The following is a 14,480-nucleotide window of genomic DNA, read 5'->3' on the forward strand; positions in this document are numbered from 1 at the left end:
TGAAGATAGCACTGTTAACCTGCAGAAATACAGTTTAATACTTCCCAGCTACATAAGCACGTGCACTGATTTCATTGTGCCCCCAAGCACATCTGATCATATCCAAACAATAAACCATAGATTAATTCTGAAGTCTGCTTCGCGCTTCATGCTCGCTCCAAGGCTTTTGCCTCAGGCAATGCCAGTGAGTACAAAAATTCAAGATACGATCTACACAGAGCTATTAGAGAAGCCAAGAAGAAATACAGACTTAAACTGGAAGGTCGCTACACTATTGCTGACACTCGGAGTATGTGGCAGGTATTGAGAACAATCACAGGCTATAGAGACAGAAGTAGAGGGTTGACCACTGACAGCCATTTCTATTCTGTATGAGCTCAATAAATACTATGCCCGCTTCGAGGCCCACCACACCGAGTCATTAGGCAGAAAGGGGACTAGTTAAGGTTCATTGCCTCCTTTCACAATATCATCTGCATATGTGGACAAGTCTCTGAGGAGGATAAATCCCCGGAAGGCAACCGGCCCAGATAACATCGCTGGACATGCACTCAAAGCTTGCACTTCAACCCTTGCTGATGTTCTGGCTGACAAATTTAACCTTTCCCTTATACAAGCCACAATCTTCACCTCCTACAAAACAACCACCGATATTCGACAGCTAAAAAAGGGAAAAGCTAATTGTCTGAATGACTACCGGCCCATTGCGTTGACTCCTATAGTGATGAAATGCTTCGAGAGAATCATTATGAGGCACCTTCAAACATTCATACACAACACAATGAACCCCTACATTGCATACAGTTCTTACACACCTAGAGAACAAGGACTGCTATGTCCGATTGCTGTTTATTGCTTATAGCTCAGCTTTTAATACTGTGATTACCAGCTAAGCTCACCAGCAAGCTCTGCCACCAACTCTCTGCGACTGGGTCCTGAACTTTTTAACAGGCAGATCGAAGTCAATCAGACCGAGGAACAACATTTCCAAAACAATAACCATAAATCCAGGAACCCCACATGTATATGTTTTGGGTCCCATGCTGTACATGCTCTTTACCCATGATTGTGTCGCTTCCTAGCATAACACCGCCAACATTATTAAATTTGTGGACGATACCACCGTCACTGGACTAATTTCAGGGGGTGACGAGTCAGCGTACAGGATGGAGGTAGCAGGCCTTGTGAAGTGGTGTCAGGACAGAAATCTCTTACTTAAAACCAAAAAAATGAAAGAGATGATTTTTGATACACGGAGGAAGAGAGGTCAGCACCTACCACTGCACATTGGAGAGACCGAGGTGGAGAGAGTGGCCACATTTTAATTTCTTGGTTTTAACATCTCTGAGGATCCCACTTGGACCTACAACCTCACAGACCTGGTGGGGAAAGCCTTACAGTGTTTGTATTTTATGAGAAGGCTGTGGAAGTTTGACATGCCAAGCACTATCTTCAGCAACTTCTACATGATTGAGAGTATCCTCACCTACTCCATCACAGTCTGGACAGCATTGGACCTCAAGGCTCTTGAGTGGGTGGTAAAATTGGCGTAAAATATCATTGGAACAGTTCTCCCTGCACTAGTGGATATCTATAACACCAGAGTCCTCAAGAGGACCCATAACATAATTAAGGACACAACCCACTGGCAGCAGGAACTGTTCATACTGCTAGAACATCCATCCATCCATTGTCCAACCCGCTGAATCCGAACACAGGGTCACGGGGGTCTGCTGGAGCCAATCCCAGCCAACACAGGGCACAAGGCAGGAACCAATCGCAGGCAGGGTGCCAACCCACCGCAGTACTGCTAGAACAACAAGGCTGAAAAACAGTTGTCTCCCTTATGCCATCAGGCTTATAAATAAAACCCATCCACTGCCCCTCTTCTCAGCACTGCATACTAGTTTGTGTCTGGAGGATGGAAGTCTGTCTTGAGACCATATACTTGCAGAGCTTACACTGAATCATTTAATTATTTGCATGTGCACTCTTACTTCTGTTTGTTTTTTGCCATTTTTTACACCTGAGGTGTTTTTGTTTAGTTGTTGTGTATTCTTGACTGTTGTAGTGTATTCTTGTTTATTGCTGAAGGACTCACAGAATAAGATTTTTATTGTACAAGTGCATATGAGAATAAAGTTAAAGTGTTATTCTGGGCCAATAAACCCAAGCTGCATTTTTTAGGGATGTGAGTGAAAAACAAAAGACCTACACTGACACAAGGAGAACACAAAAACTCCAGAGCCAAAGATCAGAAACTGAACCCAGGACTCCAGAACTAACCAGTATGCTATGGTGTTTCCTACGGGATACTCAGAACTCACTCTTTCTTGGAAGTGGGTGGTATGCTGTTGCAGTTGCTAGCAATGTGCCTTTTACATCCTACATTTGAATCTCACGTCTGGTTGTGCCTATGTGGAGTTTTCATTTTCTGTCTGTTCTCTATGGGGTTTTCACCCAGGTACTCTGCTTTTTCACCCACATTTCTAAAGATACAGTAGGTTATTTAGTTTTTCTGTGTGATTGTGGATGTGAGAGTAATCATGAATGTTCCCTTTGCTGCATTTTTGTATGTATGTTTCTTAAATGTGTGCCTTCATATTTTTTAAAAATAATTCCTACTTTGTTATTTTCATAAAACAACAACCTTAAGTTACAGAATAACATAACATGACATTTTCAGATCCACATAATGTAATTCAGGCTTATGAAGACTGGAACCAGCCCACCACAGGACTCTCTCACAAAGTCAATAACAGTTGATACCAAATTAGAATTCAAATTATCACGTCAGGTTTTCATTTTATGTATTCTGTATTTATGTGGCATTTTATGTTTGGCATGTTACAGAGCATGTAAGAATTCAAAACAAGTATTATATATAAAATTGGCCTTATTATTAAACTACAGTATATACTGGAAAATGAAAAGAACACTTTTGTCCTTATGAGCCCTCGGTTATAATCTTAAATCCACCACAGGATTTACTTAAGCTCTTATAATAGTTGACTCCTTTTGCTGTGGAAGAAAATTAAATGTGCCACTCATTAACTGAAAGCTTTGATATTACAGCTAATGGGAAAAATGGTATGGATACAAAAGTAAAAAAAAAAAAAAAAAAACTCGCAAAACAACTAAAAAACAGCCAGCCCCCTATAGAGGAACTTTAATGTCTGCTAATTTTTAGAGAGACTACATCTTTGTAAACAAGCTTAGCCTTTGAAAAGTAGCCGACATCAAAGGAAAGCCAAATTTCATGGTGTGCTGAGTGAGTGTATTACACTTTTTTAAAACGAGCGTGAATCTCCCGTATGCAGGTATTTATCTTTAATGAACTCCAGACAGGCGAGCAGCACATATTCCCCTCACCTTGCATTTGGCTTCAATTAGAACATAGGTGCCATAGTCTAACACACTTGTTACATCCGCCTTCTAACAAAACACATTGGTGCAGGTCTCTCAACTCCTGATTTTACGAAAATACTACTAATTGCAACTTCAAAAAACAATTGATAATAATCAAAATTTTTGATTCAGCTTTTCTACAAGAAACAAAGCCAAACAAGCACAGGTTGATTGATGACTACTGTTCAGGCTGGTAAACAACCACCTCCACATATGGAAGTCATTCCCAGGCTGGTGTCTTTGCCAGAGCACTGAGCAGTGGGGAGTAAAATAAAGTAAAACAGCAGTTTTAATGGTTAACCAAAATCAAATGCTTACTAAAGGTTTTGGATTTTGCCTATCAGAGAGAATAACCTGAGGCAATGGTGCATGATAAAACACGGAAATCCAAAATGTTGAAAATTAGGCTGTCGAGGTTTATTGCTCTTCCTTTTTGTTCTTTTTATGGGTTACCTGCACCTGTTTAGCCATTGCTGTTTTTTAAAATTGCACAGGAAATATGAACTTGTTTGTGAGGCATGTGTTCAGTTTCCATGTAGGCAAGTATGAGGCTTACAGAATTTTTTTTTATTTACTTTTGAACCATTTACCTTTGCAGCCACAAGGGGGTTCCATGGACACCATGTGAACACCAGCAGAATACACAATGCACTATTCTCCTTTCTCCTCCAAGAGAGTGTTGCCCACTGCCTCCCTACTCTGACTCATTTAAGTGAGGTTGTGGGCTCTCTTTTAACGTCGATCTGGGAACTGCTTCTTATCTCCTGTCCAAGTTGTCCAGAGCATTTCCAGGTTGTGCTGAAACCAGGGCAGCCCCTCCCCAGCAGCACCCTGTGACATATAAACATATGGGTGCAATCGACCACAGGACCATTCAAGCCCACAATGTTTCTGATGTCTATGTATGTTTCTGTTTTGCTATCAAAACAGGGGCCTTTTCTGTACTTCAACTCCCATGCCACCCTGTGAGTGTCCTAAATGGGTTCAGCTCTGAGGAACACTGCCAGGTATTGTGTGGGGGAATGACCTGCTCCTGATAAGAACTGTTTGCCTGGTGTTCCCATTATGGCCTCCTAGCCAGGTATGAATCCTTTATTTATCTCGACCAGAATGGATGTCCTTCCTGGCACCTACACCTTTTACTGTATATGTAGTACAATATTAAAGTAGTGGTGTTAGATTGATAGCTGACTTTGAATTGGCCTGAGTTGTGTTAGTGTGGGTTTGTGTATGAGTGTGGCCTATGCTGGGATAGTACAAGGGGAAGGTGAAAACTAAGTTTGGATAAAGGGAATGCATTTGTGGAGAAATGGTTGAATGGATGAATGAATGTTCTGGGAGGAAGCTACTGATCTGGACAGGGTCTGAACATGGTGAAGAAGTTGTGTTCTTCCTGCAATCCATGTTGGAAGGACCAAATAACCCAATTCCTGATGATCTCATGATTGTCATGACTAGTGATTTATACTTGCTAATAATAAGTGAATGTGTTTGGGGATACTAACAGTTTCACCAAGAAGGTTCTGCGGTGGTGAGAGATGTAGATATATAGTCCTTGAAAGGAGTCTGTTGCGTTGCTTACTGTTCTTCTACTCTGTATCACTGTCCTTGGTATTGGCTTTTCTTATTAAGAAGGCTCCATCTGGAAGTTGGTTTCACAAATCTGGATTTTGCTTTCGGTTCTTCCAATGCTGTTTCTGTCTGCCTCATTATCTGTCTTTGTATGAAATGGCAGCTGATGAATCACATTCCGCTATGGGGGTATACTCCACGACTAATGTCTTCCAGCTAGTGATGTTGATATGGCACTGTGTAAAGCAGACCTTGAAAAAGATAGATATGAGCCTGCAAGGGTGAGTTTCTCAGTAGTCAGTCAATGAACTGTCCCTAATAATGTGATTGTTTTCTTCATGTTTTGTAAGTTTACAGAAAGACAGACAAAGTGAGCATTGTTATATACACCAATGACAAACTTTTATTTCAAGCACTAGAGAAAAAACGGTAGATCAAAAGCGCTAAGTGGGGGAAGGCATAGCTAAAGCGCAAGTAAGAAGTCTGAATAAAAGTCAAATAATAAAAAAAACAATGAAAACCAAAACAACAAAGCAAGAATACAAATCAGAAACAGGGGTTTGTTGTTTTCAAATCAAAGAATCTGACAATAACATTTTGTTCTTTCTCCCTAACATGCACTACTGTGAAATATTTGTTTTTATTTTGAACTGATCCAAACTTAGAATCAATTCAAAATGCACTGCGGTCTTGTATGCTGTAGGTGGACAATGATGATGTCGTTTGTCACATGATTTCCTAGTCACATGACCAGAAATGGGTGCCATTGCTACAAGTAATATGGCCGTGGTTATCAGAAAACACCAGTAAATGGTGGTGACGGCAGCAAAAACTCATTTAAAGGTTATAAGGGGTGTTGCATCCATAATGACAGAATTACTAAACAGTGGAAAAAATGCTTTAAAAATCTAAAAACAGCCCAAATGAATTTGTTATATGCTGTAATGCAGAATTATTACAAACTTGATCGCTCACTGCTCATTTCATCTTAATTTATTAATTAGTGTAAATATAGGAAAAAAGCATAACTGTAGGAGACCGTGTATAAATCCTAGCTGGTCAATCTATCTCTTTGAGTTTTAAATTCTCCACAAGCCCATGTGTTGTTGTTTTTTTTACAATATCCTAAGGGCATGCAGGTCAAGTTAATTGGCAAATGAGTGCGTGTGTCTGCATCTTGTGATAGACTGATGTGGCACCCATGGTTGACTCCAGCCTTGCATCTGATGCTCCTAAGGTGGGCTCTAGTAGCCTGCAACCCTGGATGGGACCAAGTTGGTTTAAAAATTGATAGAAGGTTGGCTATTGCTAGAGAGCAGTTAACATTGTGTAATTGTGTGTAATCAAAAAATGATCAACTAGTCCTCAATGACTCAAACCCTGTAAAGTCCAATTCAGTCCATTTTTTTCCTCCCACAGTTCCATCACAATTGCTCTAACTACCATAAAAGCCGTAGCTTTCTGTCTAATTGTTCGGTGTCGTTGTCTAAAGGAATTTTTTTCTCTCAATTAGCCCCTTTGACTAAGAGAAATGTAGTATAAATTGCTGGAATTAACTTGCTCTTGTTAGCTGGCTTTCGTTTTACATTGTTAGATATAAGGAAACTATGTATGTCTCACATTACTGAAAAATTCTTCAGTTGGTGTTGTTAAAACTTTTAGTGAAAACTGGAAAATCTAGCATGCATTTCATGTGGCAGTCAAGGTTGTGAACAGTAAACATGATTCTTCTCCAAACTATATTTAATGCTGAAAGGATCTCTATGTGCACTCTTTGATAAGTAATTGTAGGTAATCCACTTTAGCCCATGTACATTTTTTTGTTTATGGAATGAGCCCTTGAATTGATGAGAAAGAAAAAAATAAAAGGCTTGTCACAAAATATGCAAGTAATTTCTACATACATAGCGTTTGTCCTGTACTGTATATAAGAGAAATGTCTCACATGACCATCCGTACTCCTGAACCGTCATGGTGGTGACAGAGTCTAACCCAGTAGCTACTGGTACAAAGCACTAATTCACCTTGGAATGAATACAAGATTGTTGTGCATATGTCTTCACACTACACAAAGTGTGCTGTTACTTGTTTTTATTTTCTAGCCGTTAAACTCTTTGTAAAGTGGAAAATACAAGCAGCTCACTTAATGGGTTTGTTTTCTTCGATCTGCATGAAGACTATTCAATGATGGACATCATAAGCAAAGAAAACATCCACTGTCCTCTGTGCCATTTCATTGATTTCTCATCTCATTTGTAGTGCATAAAATATTATTTTTTTATTAGAAGGTACAAAATCTCCCAATTCTAACCCGTTCCATTTGTTATTGAAAAGCAGTATTAGTTGCTCAGCAGGATTCAGTAAGATCAGTTTGCTCAGATCACTTTGCCCTTGGTAAATGAGAAACTGCAGTAAAATACATTGTCCCTGGAAATACGCAATACACAGTTTCAATAAAAAAATGGCAACTGAGCTAATAGCCTCCTACCTGCTCATGATTTGTGGACAAGAGAGCAAGCAGACAAAGGGGCAGGATGGTAAGAGGTATAGCTGGATAGGATTATCACTTTAGAGTTGTTAGACTATAGCACTACATGGAGATTTTCAATACTAAATCAAAAGTTAAACACTGGGCGGCACGGTGGCGCAGTGGGTAGCGCTGCTACCTCGCAGTTGGGAGATCTGGGGACCTGGGTTCGCTTCCCGGGTCCTCCCTGCATAGAGTTTGCATGTTCTCCCCGTGTCTGCGTGGGTTTCCTCCGGGCGCTCCGGTTTCCTCCCACAGTCCAAAGACATGCAGGTTAGGTGGATTGGCGATTCTAAATTGGCCCTAGTGTGTGCTTGGTGTGTGGGTGTGTCCTGCGGTGGGTTGGCACCCTGCCCGGGATTGGTTCCTGCCTTGTGCCCTGTGTTGGCTGGGATTGGCTCCAGCAGACCCCCGTGACCCTGTGTACAGATTCAGCGGGTTGGAAAATGGATGGATGGATGGAAGTTAAACACATTGTATTTCATGTTTAAAAAGAGATAATAGATTTTGACATTGCTGTTTAGCTAGTTCTTTGTGATTTTATAGCTTGGATTAACCACAGAGTTTTTGCAAAATCAATGGATATCATATTTTCCAGTGAATTGGTTTAACCAACATTATTGTATATTTTCTTATGTAGAAATGGTGTTCGCGTCGGGCACATAATGAAGTATTTTAGATTAAATTAGATTAGATTAACTTTATTAATCCCATGGGGAAATTCAAATGCATATAGAAGCAGAAACATAAAACGCATACAAACTCACAAGACAAATAATACGGTCAATCAATCAATCAATCAATAAACAATTAAAATAAACAACTACATCAATATGGAAGCATTGAATTGCCTGATAGCAGTGGGCAGAAAAGACCCCCTGAGTGCTTTTTAGCACACTGTGGTGCTCTTACTTAACTTTTAACAATGAATTCTGTGTACATATTCCCACATTATAGAACATTTTGAGATATAACCCAGTTGTGTCATTGGAGACGCTCAAAAAAACTCAGGGAATGTGTTACACCACCATGTCACTCAAGAGATGATAGTCCAAGACAGAACACAGCAAAAGATACATTTCTTGGGTTATTGTTTGGAATAATGCTTTGGTGACATGGACACAGACATTTGTGATTTCTATCCACTTTTGCCGAAAGACTAGTTGTGCCCATGCTGCAGTAACTTCTTTGGGTTTCTGACTGGCACTCTGTGACCTGCCAAAGTCTTCTCATTCTCTGAGCATTTGAAAGCAATGATTTTCCACTTTTTCTGCTGTTTCATTTGTATATCTTAGTTGGTACAGTCCTTTTGGTTGGGCCAAGACATCCATTGGCACTTTTGAATGAATCCTAATTCTCACGTGCGATAATGTATTCCTTTCAACCTCAGTTTTACAGCTTTGAAGCTTTACTATTATTATCTTTATGAATATCATTTCATTTTCTCAGTTCATTGACACCATAGGTTGGAAATAAAAAAATACAGCATAGCAAAGACATAACCACATAGACATAAAGAGGCAAAAACATGCTGATCAGAGTTTGTTTGTTTGTTTTTCTTAGCAGAAATATATAGCTCTACAATGTTTCCAGCGTTCAGCTATAAAATTTAACACATTTCCTCAAAGAGAGCATTTAGGATGTTATATTATCAATTATTGCATCTGTTACCAGAAGAGTAAACATACAGTGTGATGGCCATCATGGGAAGCACTAGATTAGCCAGAATGCTGAGCTGTGCTATAGCAGGCAAATCTTTTTCCATCTATATTTAGTATTTAGACTAGATTAGATTGAGGTTATTAATCCCAGGGGGACATTCAAATAAAAGTGAGAGCGTAGGATAAATACAAAGTCCTCTGGGACACGAACCCAAGGCTCCTTAACGCCTTGCAGCAGCGCTAGCTCGGCACCACCAGGCAGTCTCTTAGGGTGTTCTTCTGAATCCTTCCATTAAAGACAGCATTTTGCAGTGCATAAGGAGTGGGACTTAAAACCACAAAGTTACCAATTCAGTTATATGACCCTGAGTAAGTCACTTGAAACTGCCTGTGCTCCAGTTGTAAAAATGTATTGAACATTTGCACGACATATCTGTTCTTTTAAAGTGTATTGCATGGTATTTAAAGTAATATACAAAAGAGCATTATTAAGTATAGATCATTTATGTCCCGTCATCTACTGTGATAAATCTATTTTCACTGGGAGCTACCTCCATATTCGGATTATGTCACGAATGCTTGAAAAATTAGACCAGGATTTTTCTTCAGAAATGACCCCCTCCTCCTCCTCCTCTTCCTTCTCTATGACCTCGTTTTCTACCTTTACATCCAGCCTCTTACTGAGGAGACAGCATTCTCATAGTATGCAGGACCCTGAGGAACCTAAACGGGCAGGACTGGTGGACAAACGTGAAGTCTGGCAGCATTGTAAAAAAGAATAGTTTGCGGCTTACAAAGCTTCCCATAGCAATTTCTAATTTTTGAAATTAGCAGTGTTATAAAACTGAATTCAGTGAGTATTCATATAGCAATAGTGATATCTTTTGCATATCTGTCAAATGTCAGTCAGTTAGTCATTACCCAACCCTCTATATCCTAACACAGGGTTACGGGGGTCTGCTGGAGCAATTCCCAGCCAGCACAGGGTGCAAGGCAGGAACAATCCTGTGCAGGGTGCCAGCCCAATGCAGGGTGCACACACACACACACACACACCCACACACCAAGCACACACTAGGGACAATTTAGGATCGCCAATGCATCGAACCTGCATGTCTTTGGACTGTGGGAGGATACCCACACAGACACTGGGAGAACATGCAAACTCCACGCAGGGAGGACCCAGGAAGCGAACCCAAGTCTCCTAACTGTGAGGCAGCAGAGCTACCACTGTGTCACCATGCCGCCTCTGTCAAATGTGACTCATCAAAAACTTAATTTCTCACTTATCCTTGGTAAAGATTGCCAGTCGGTTTCATATTGTATACAGTGTGGCAAGCGGCTGGGGGTGGCACCCAGCCGGGATGCCCAGAAGGACCGAAGGAGGGATTACACCTCCTACAGACCACAAGGGGCAACCACCCTGGTGGCTTTGGGGACCATGGGAACAGAGCTTAGAAGTTCAACCCTATAGGTGCCCATAGTTACCGCCAGGGGGTGCCCTAATGCCTGAGGAGCTCTGGCCCTCAGCACATCCGCCACACCCGGAATTGCTGGAGGGAAGAAGACCAGGGACACCCGGAGTGCTTCCGGGTGCACACTCGGTACTTCCGCCACTCCAGGAAAGGGCGGCGGAAGCTCATCAGGAGATCACCTGGAGCATGTCCGGGTGTGTATAAAAGGGGCCGCCTCCCTCCATTCGACGGCTGGTGTCGGGTGGAAGAGGATGGAGCTCGGAGGAGAGGAGTGGAGGCGGTCAGGAAGAAGGAGAAGAGGCATTGTTTGAAGGGCCTGGACTTTGGGGTGATTGGTGCTGCGGCACTGGGTTTGTGTGTGTAAATATTATAAATAAACGTGTTGTGGTGCTTTAAAATCATGTCTACCTGTCTGTGTCCGGGCTGTGCCCCACAACAGTTTGATTTTTTTAAAAGGTTGCTAGTATTTTACAGATTAAACTTCTTTAAGTTTTGAATAAATATTTTTCCTTGCTTTTCAAAATGTGCTGTTGCCCACTTTTTATACTTGAACAATTACTGCAATTTTGAACACATGGCTCAGTCTGGCATGTACAGATCTCCCAAGCTTCCAAATACTTCTGTTTTGGATTCTGAATTGTATGCTGCAAAATATTGAATTGCACAGCATGTTTGGAATTCTTTCAACAAGGAGCCATGTTGACAAACTAAAGTAAAATCTGTAGACAAAAGTAGATAAATAGAGCCGGAAAAACTGATGTTAAGAAGTAGGGAGTACTGTATGTTTTCACTATCTAGAAGAGATAAACATTGATACAAACCAGATACTAGTCTGAAGTCTAAAAACAGGAGTTAGTAACCAGAGAAGTGAGCATAAAAGCATAACGAAGAACTAACACTTAGAGGACATGAAGGACTCAATGACAGAGTGAGAGTAAGGCCAGTGCTTGGGACCTCCTTAAATACACACACACTCCTTTATCACGTAACTGTCCAAATGGTGTCATTTCCCAGCAACCCATACAGAGCGGCTGCAGTAAGAGGGATTACATGGGAGACGTACGGTCTAAAGTGGAGAAATGGAGATAATAAGACATTAGAAAATAGGACAGGGGAGTAACTTTGTCCTGCTCCAAATTCAGTCAAACCCTTAACTAGAGGTTCATTTGCCATTGCTTGAAAATTGAAATTATTTTGCAATTCCCAGAGTGAGTGTCTGCAATACTTGTTACTATGTTTTATCAAACTGATCACTGAGTAAGAATGTCATTGTTAATCGTCTTTCTGCAATTAATTATGTTTTTAAGTTTGTGTGCATGTTGTGTTATGATCTCTAGATTTAAAACAAAGCGCATTTTGTTTTGCCTTTTTACGTTTGTTTTGCTTCGACTCACTTGTAGTCACTTAGTTGATCCTGACACTGTCTTAACTGTTCATTCTGCTGTGATCACATTCATTTAGATTCTTCTGCATTTGCACATACGTATCTTATGTTCTAAAGATAGATTTCCCACCATTACTGACTGTCATCTCCTTATTTTTCAACTAGTCCTCTCCATCCATTTAAACCCAGAGACCAACCTGAAGTGCAGGGTGAAAACCTGGTATAACAGTGGTGAGAGCCCTACTGATGTAATATGCCGTTATTTTTATTGCAGTGATTTATACAGCAAGTGAACCTGCATGGTTCTTCTCCCCCTCCATTTGTTTCTGGCCACATGACAGCCTTTGGCTAGACATCATTTTGGTTGTCAGAACATTGTTAGTACATCATATTTGTACTAATCCATCAAGTAAGGTATTTCACTATGTATCCACATAATACCACCTTGTCAAAGCACTGTGTGTTTGTCTGCCTATGTATAAAAACGTCTGCTGCTTTGTTTTTTTTGTCTTTTTTCTCTTCACGGTCAGTTTATAAGCGAAGTCTTACTGATGTTTCTCTTGGCATCTCCTTCACAGCTTCATAATAAAGGTCCCAGTGCAATCAGCAAAACATTCCTGCAAGTGGACTGGCCAAGTCATCACAAAGACGAGATGATCCTGTATGTATTTGAGGTTAAGACAGAAGGCCCGATCACCTGCAAAGGGAATGCCACGCTAAATCCCTTGAATCTGGAGGTGAGTACTTAATCACAAGATTCAGAAAGTCTCCCTGAAGGTCCATCCCATCCTCTGTACAACTCAATGCCCCCCACCCCCTTACCTTTTCCTTACTGCCTTCTCTAAACAAAGAAGCAATTGCACAACAGAACAGGAATAAAGGAAATGGGGGCAGCAATTTATGTGACCTCATTATACTTTTGGTTTAGGATGGCTTGAAGACCCCAAACACGTCGGCTGTGATTACATCTTGGATTCCTTTGAAACATACAATAGATTAAATTGATGCATTACATTAGAAACACGACCACATTATCTTTACTGGCTGTTTAAGTTTTACTTTCATTCACTCATTAAAATGTTTTAGGCTGTTGTCTTCACCTTGCAGTGCCTGAGCCAGGTGAGCATTAAGCGTCCATAAGTTACACTTTATATTTCGATAGACCAGTTGCTTTATCCACATAAAGCGATATGGTATTTACATCTCAGGGAATATTACCAGTGACTGGAGATTATTTGGTGTGCTGCTCAGAAACAACCTCTCATGCCCTGGCAGGGCTCGTTTCACAGCTGCTCTTCCTATTAGCCTGAGGAGTGGATGATGACTCCAAAGTTGCATGGGGAGGAAATTCGCTATGCAGAATTCTTTTCTTTTTTGGATGAATATTGGGAAAATATCACTCTCGTTCAGCAGTAAAGCAGGAGTAGCAGATTATTTTTTTTTCATCTCATAAGATCTGTATTGTGAATATTTGCAATTTTATACATAAAATACAGACACTGGTCATTTAGTATTGTGTGCAGAGTAAATATTGTCACTGTAAAGGTATATATAACAGACAGCACACTGTGTGTTATGAATTCTAATTATTACATTTTACTCCTGCACTGATTTGATCAGAGGCAGCCATTGTTTCAGAAGGTAGCATTTCAGCCTCACACTGTTTTGCCCCCAGGTCTATTCCGTGCTAGAAAACCATCCCTATGGACTTTGCATCTTTAACCATGTGTGTGTGAATAATGTACCTCTAGGTGCCCCACTTTAGCCCATACTGATGTCCTCACTGGCTGAGCAGCCAATTAAGCGTATTCCATACTAGTATGACCTTAGTAACTATTTTTATAGTCAAGATCAGCTAATTATTGGAATTCCGCATTGCCACTGAAAACTACTCCTTCCCTCTCCAAAGCTCCTTCTCACATCCTTCCAGAGCAGAAATGCTATTTGGAAAGAATCGGGTCACTTGATAAATGTTTCCAGATGAGTGGAATCTGCCATTAACCCACAGTTGGGTTGAGCTGCCAAGCTGGGAAAAGACAAAGACACTGCTTTGGGTATCTGGTTTTGAGTATTATTTAGCTGATGCACAGGTACAAAGTGTGAGAGAAATCAATTTGGTAATATATTATTATAACGGGCACAGTGGGACACACCGAGTCACATGTAGTGTTTCTCTGACCAGACCTCACCTTCAGCCATCTTGCCTGTCTGCAGATAGATAGATAGATAGATAGATAGATACTTTATTAATCCCCAAGGGGAAATTCACATACATGCATTTAAACAGAGCCTTGACCTTCAGCCATTGCCTATTCACAGAGTCATTGTTGTCTTTTCACTGCCAATGTCTTTTTTTAATGCTTGATACATTCTTCAGCTAAACTTGTGTAGCTTGTATTAAGTGATATGAATGTTGCTAACTCATCATCTCACTGTTTATTTTACTTCTAACA

At 40.6% G+C, this 14,480-nt stretch overlaps 1 protein-coding gene across 1 annotated transcript in view; it reads left to right on the plus strand.

Moving 5' to 3' along the window:
• itga8 (integrin, alpha 8) overlaps positions 1–14,480 on the plus strand; it is a 250,776-nt gene that overhangs the window by 197,644 nt on the left and 38,652 nt on the right. Inside the window, exon 25 of the mRNA XM_028817120.2 lies at positions 12,606–12,764. Coding sequence (XP_028672953.2) covers positions 12,606–12,764 — 159 coding nt within the window. The remainder of the gene's footprint in view (positions 1–12,605; positions 12,765–14,480) is intronic.

This window comes from Erpetoichthys calabaricus, chromosome 13 (genome assembly GCF_900747795.2).
Source record: "Erpetoichthys calabaricus chromosome 13, fErpCal1.3, whole genome shotgun sequence".
Classification (NCBI taxonomy): Eukaryota; Metazoa; Chordata; class Cladistia; order Polypteriformes; family Polypteridae; genus Erpetoichthys; species Erpetoichthys calabaricus.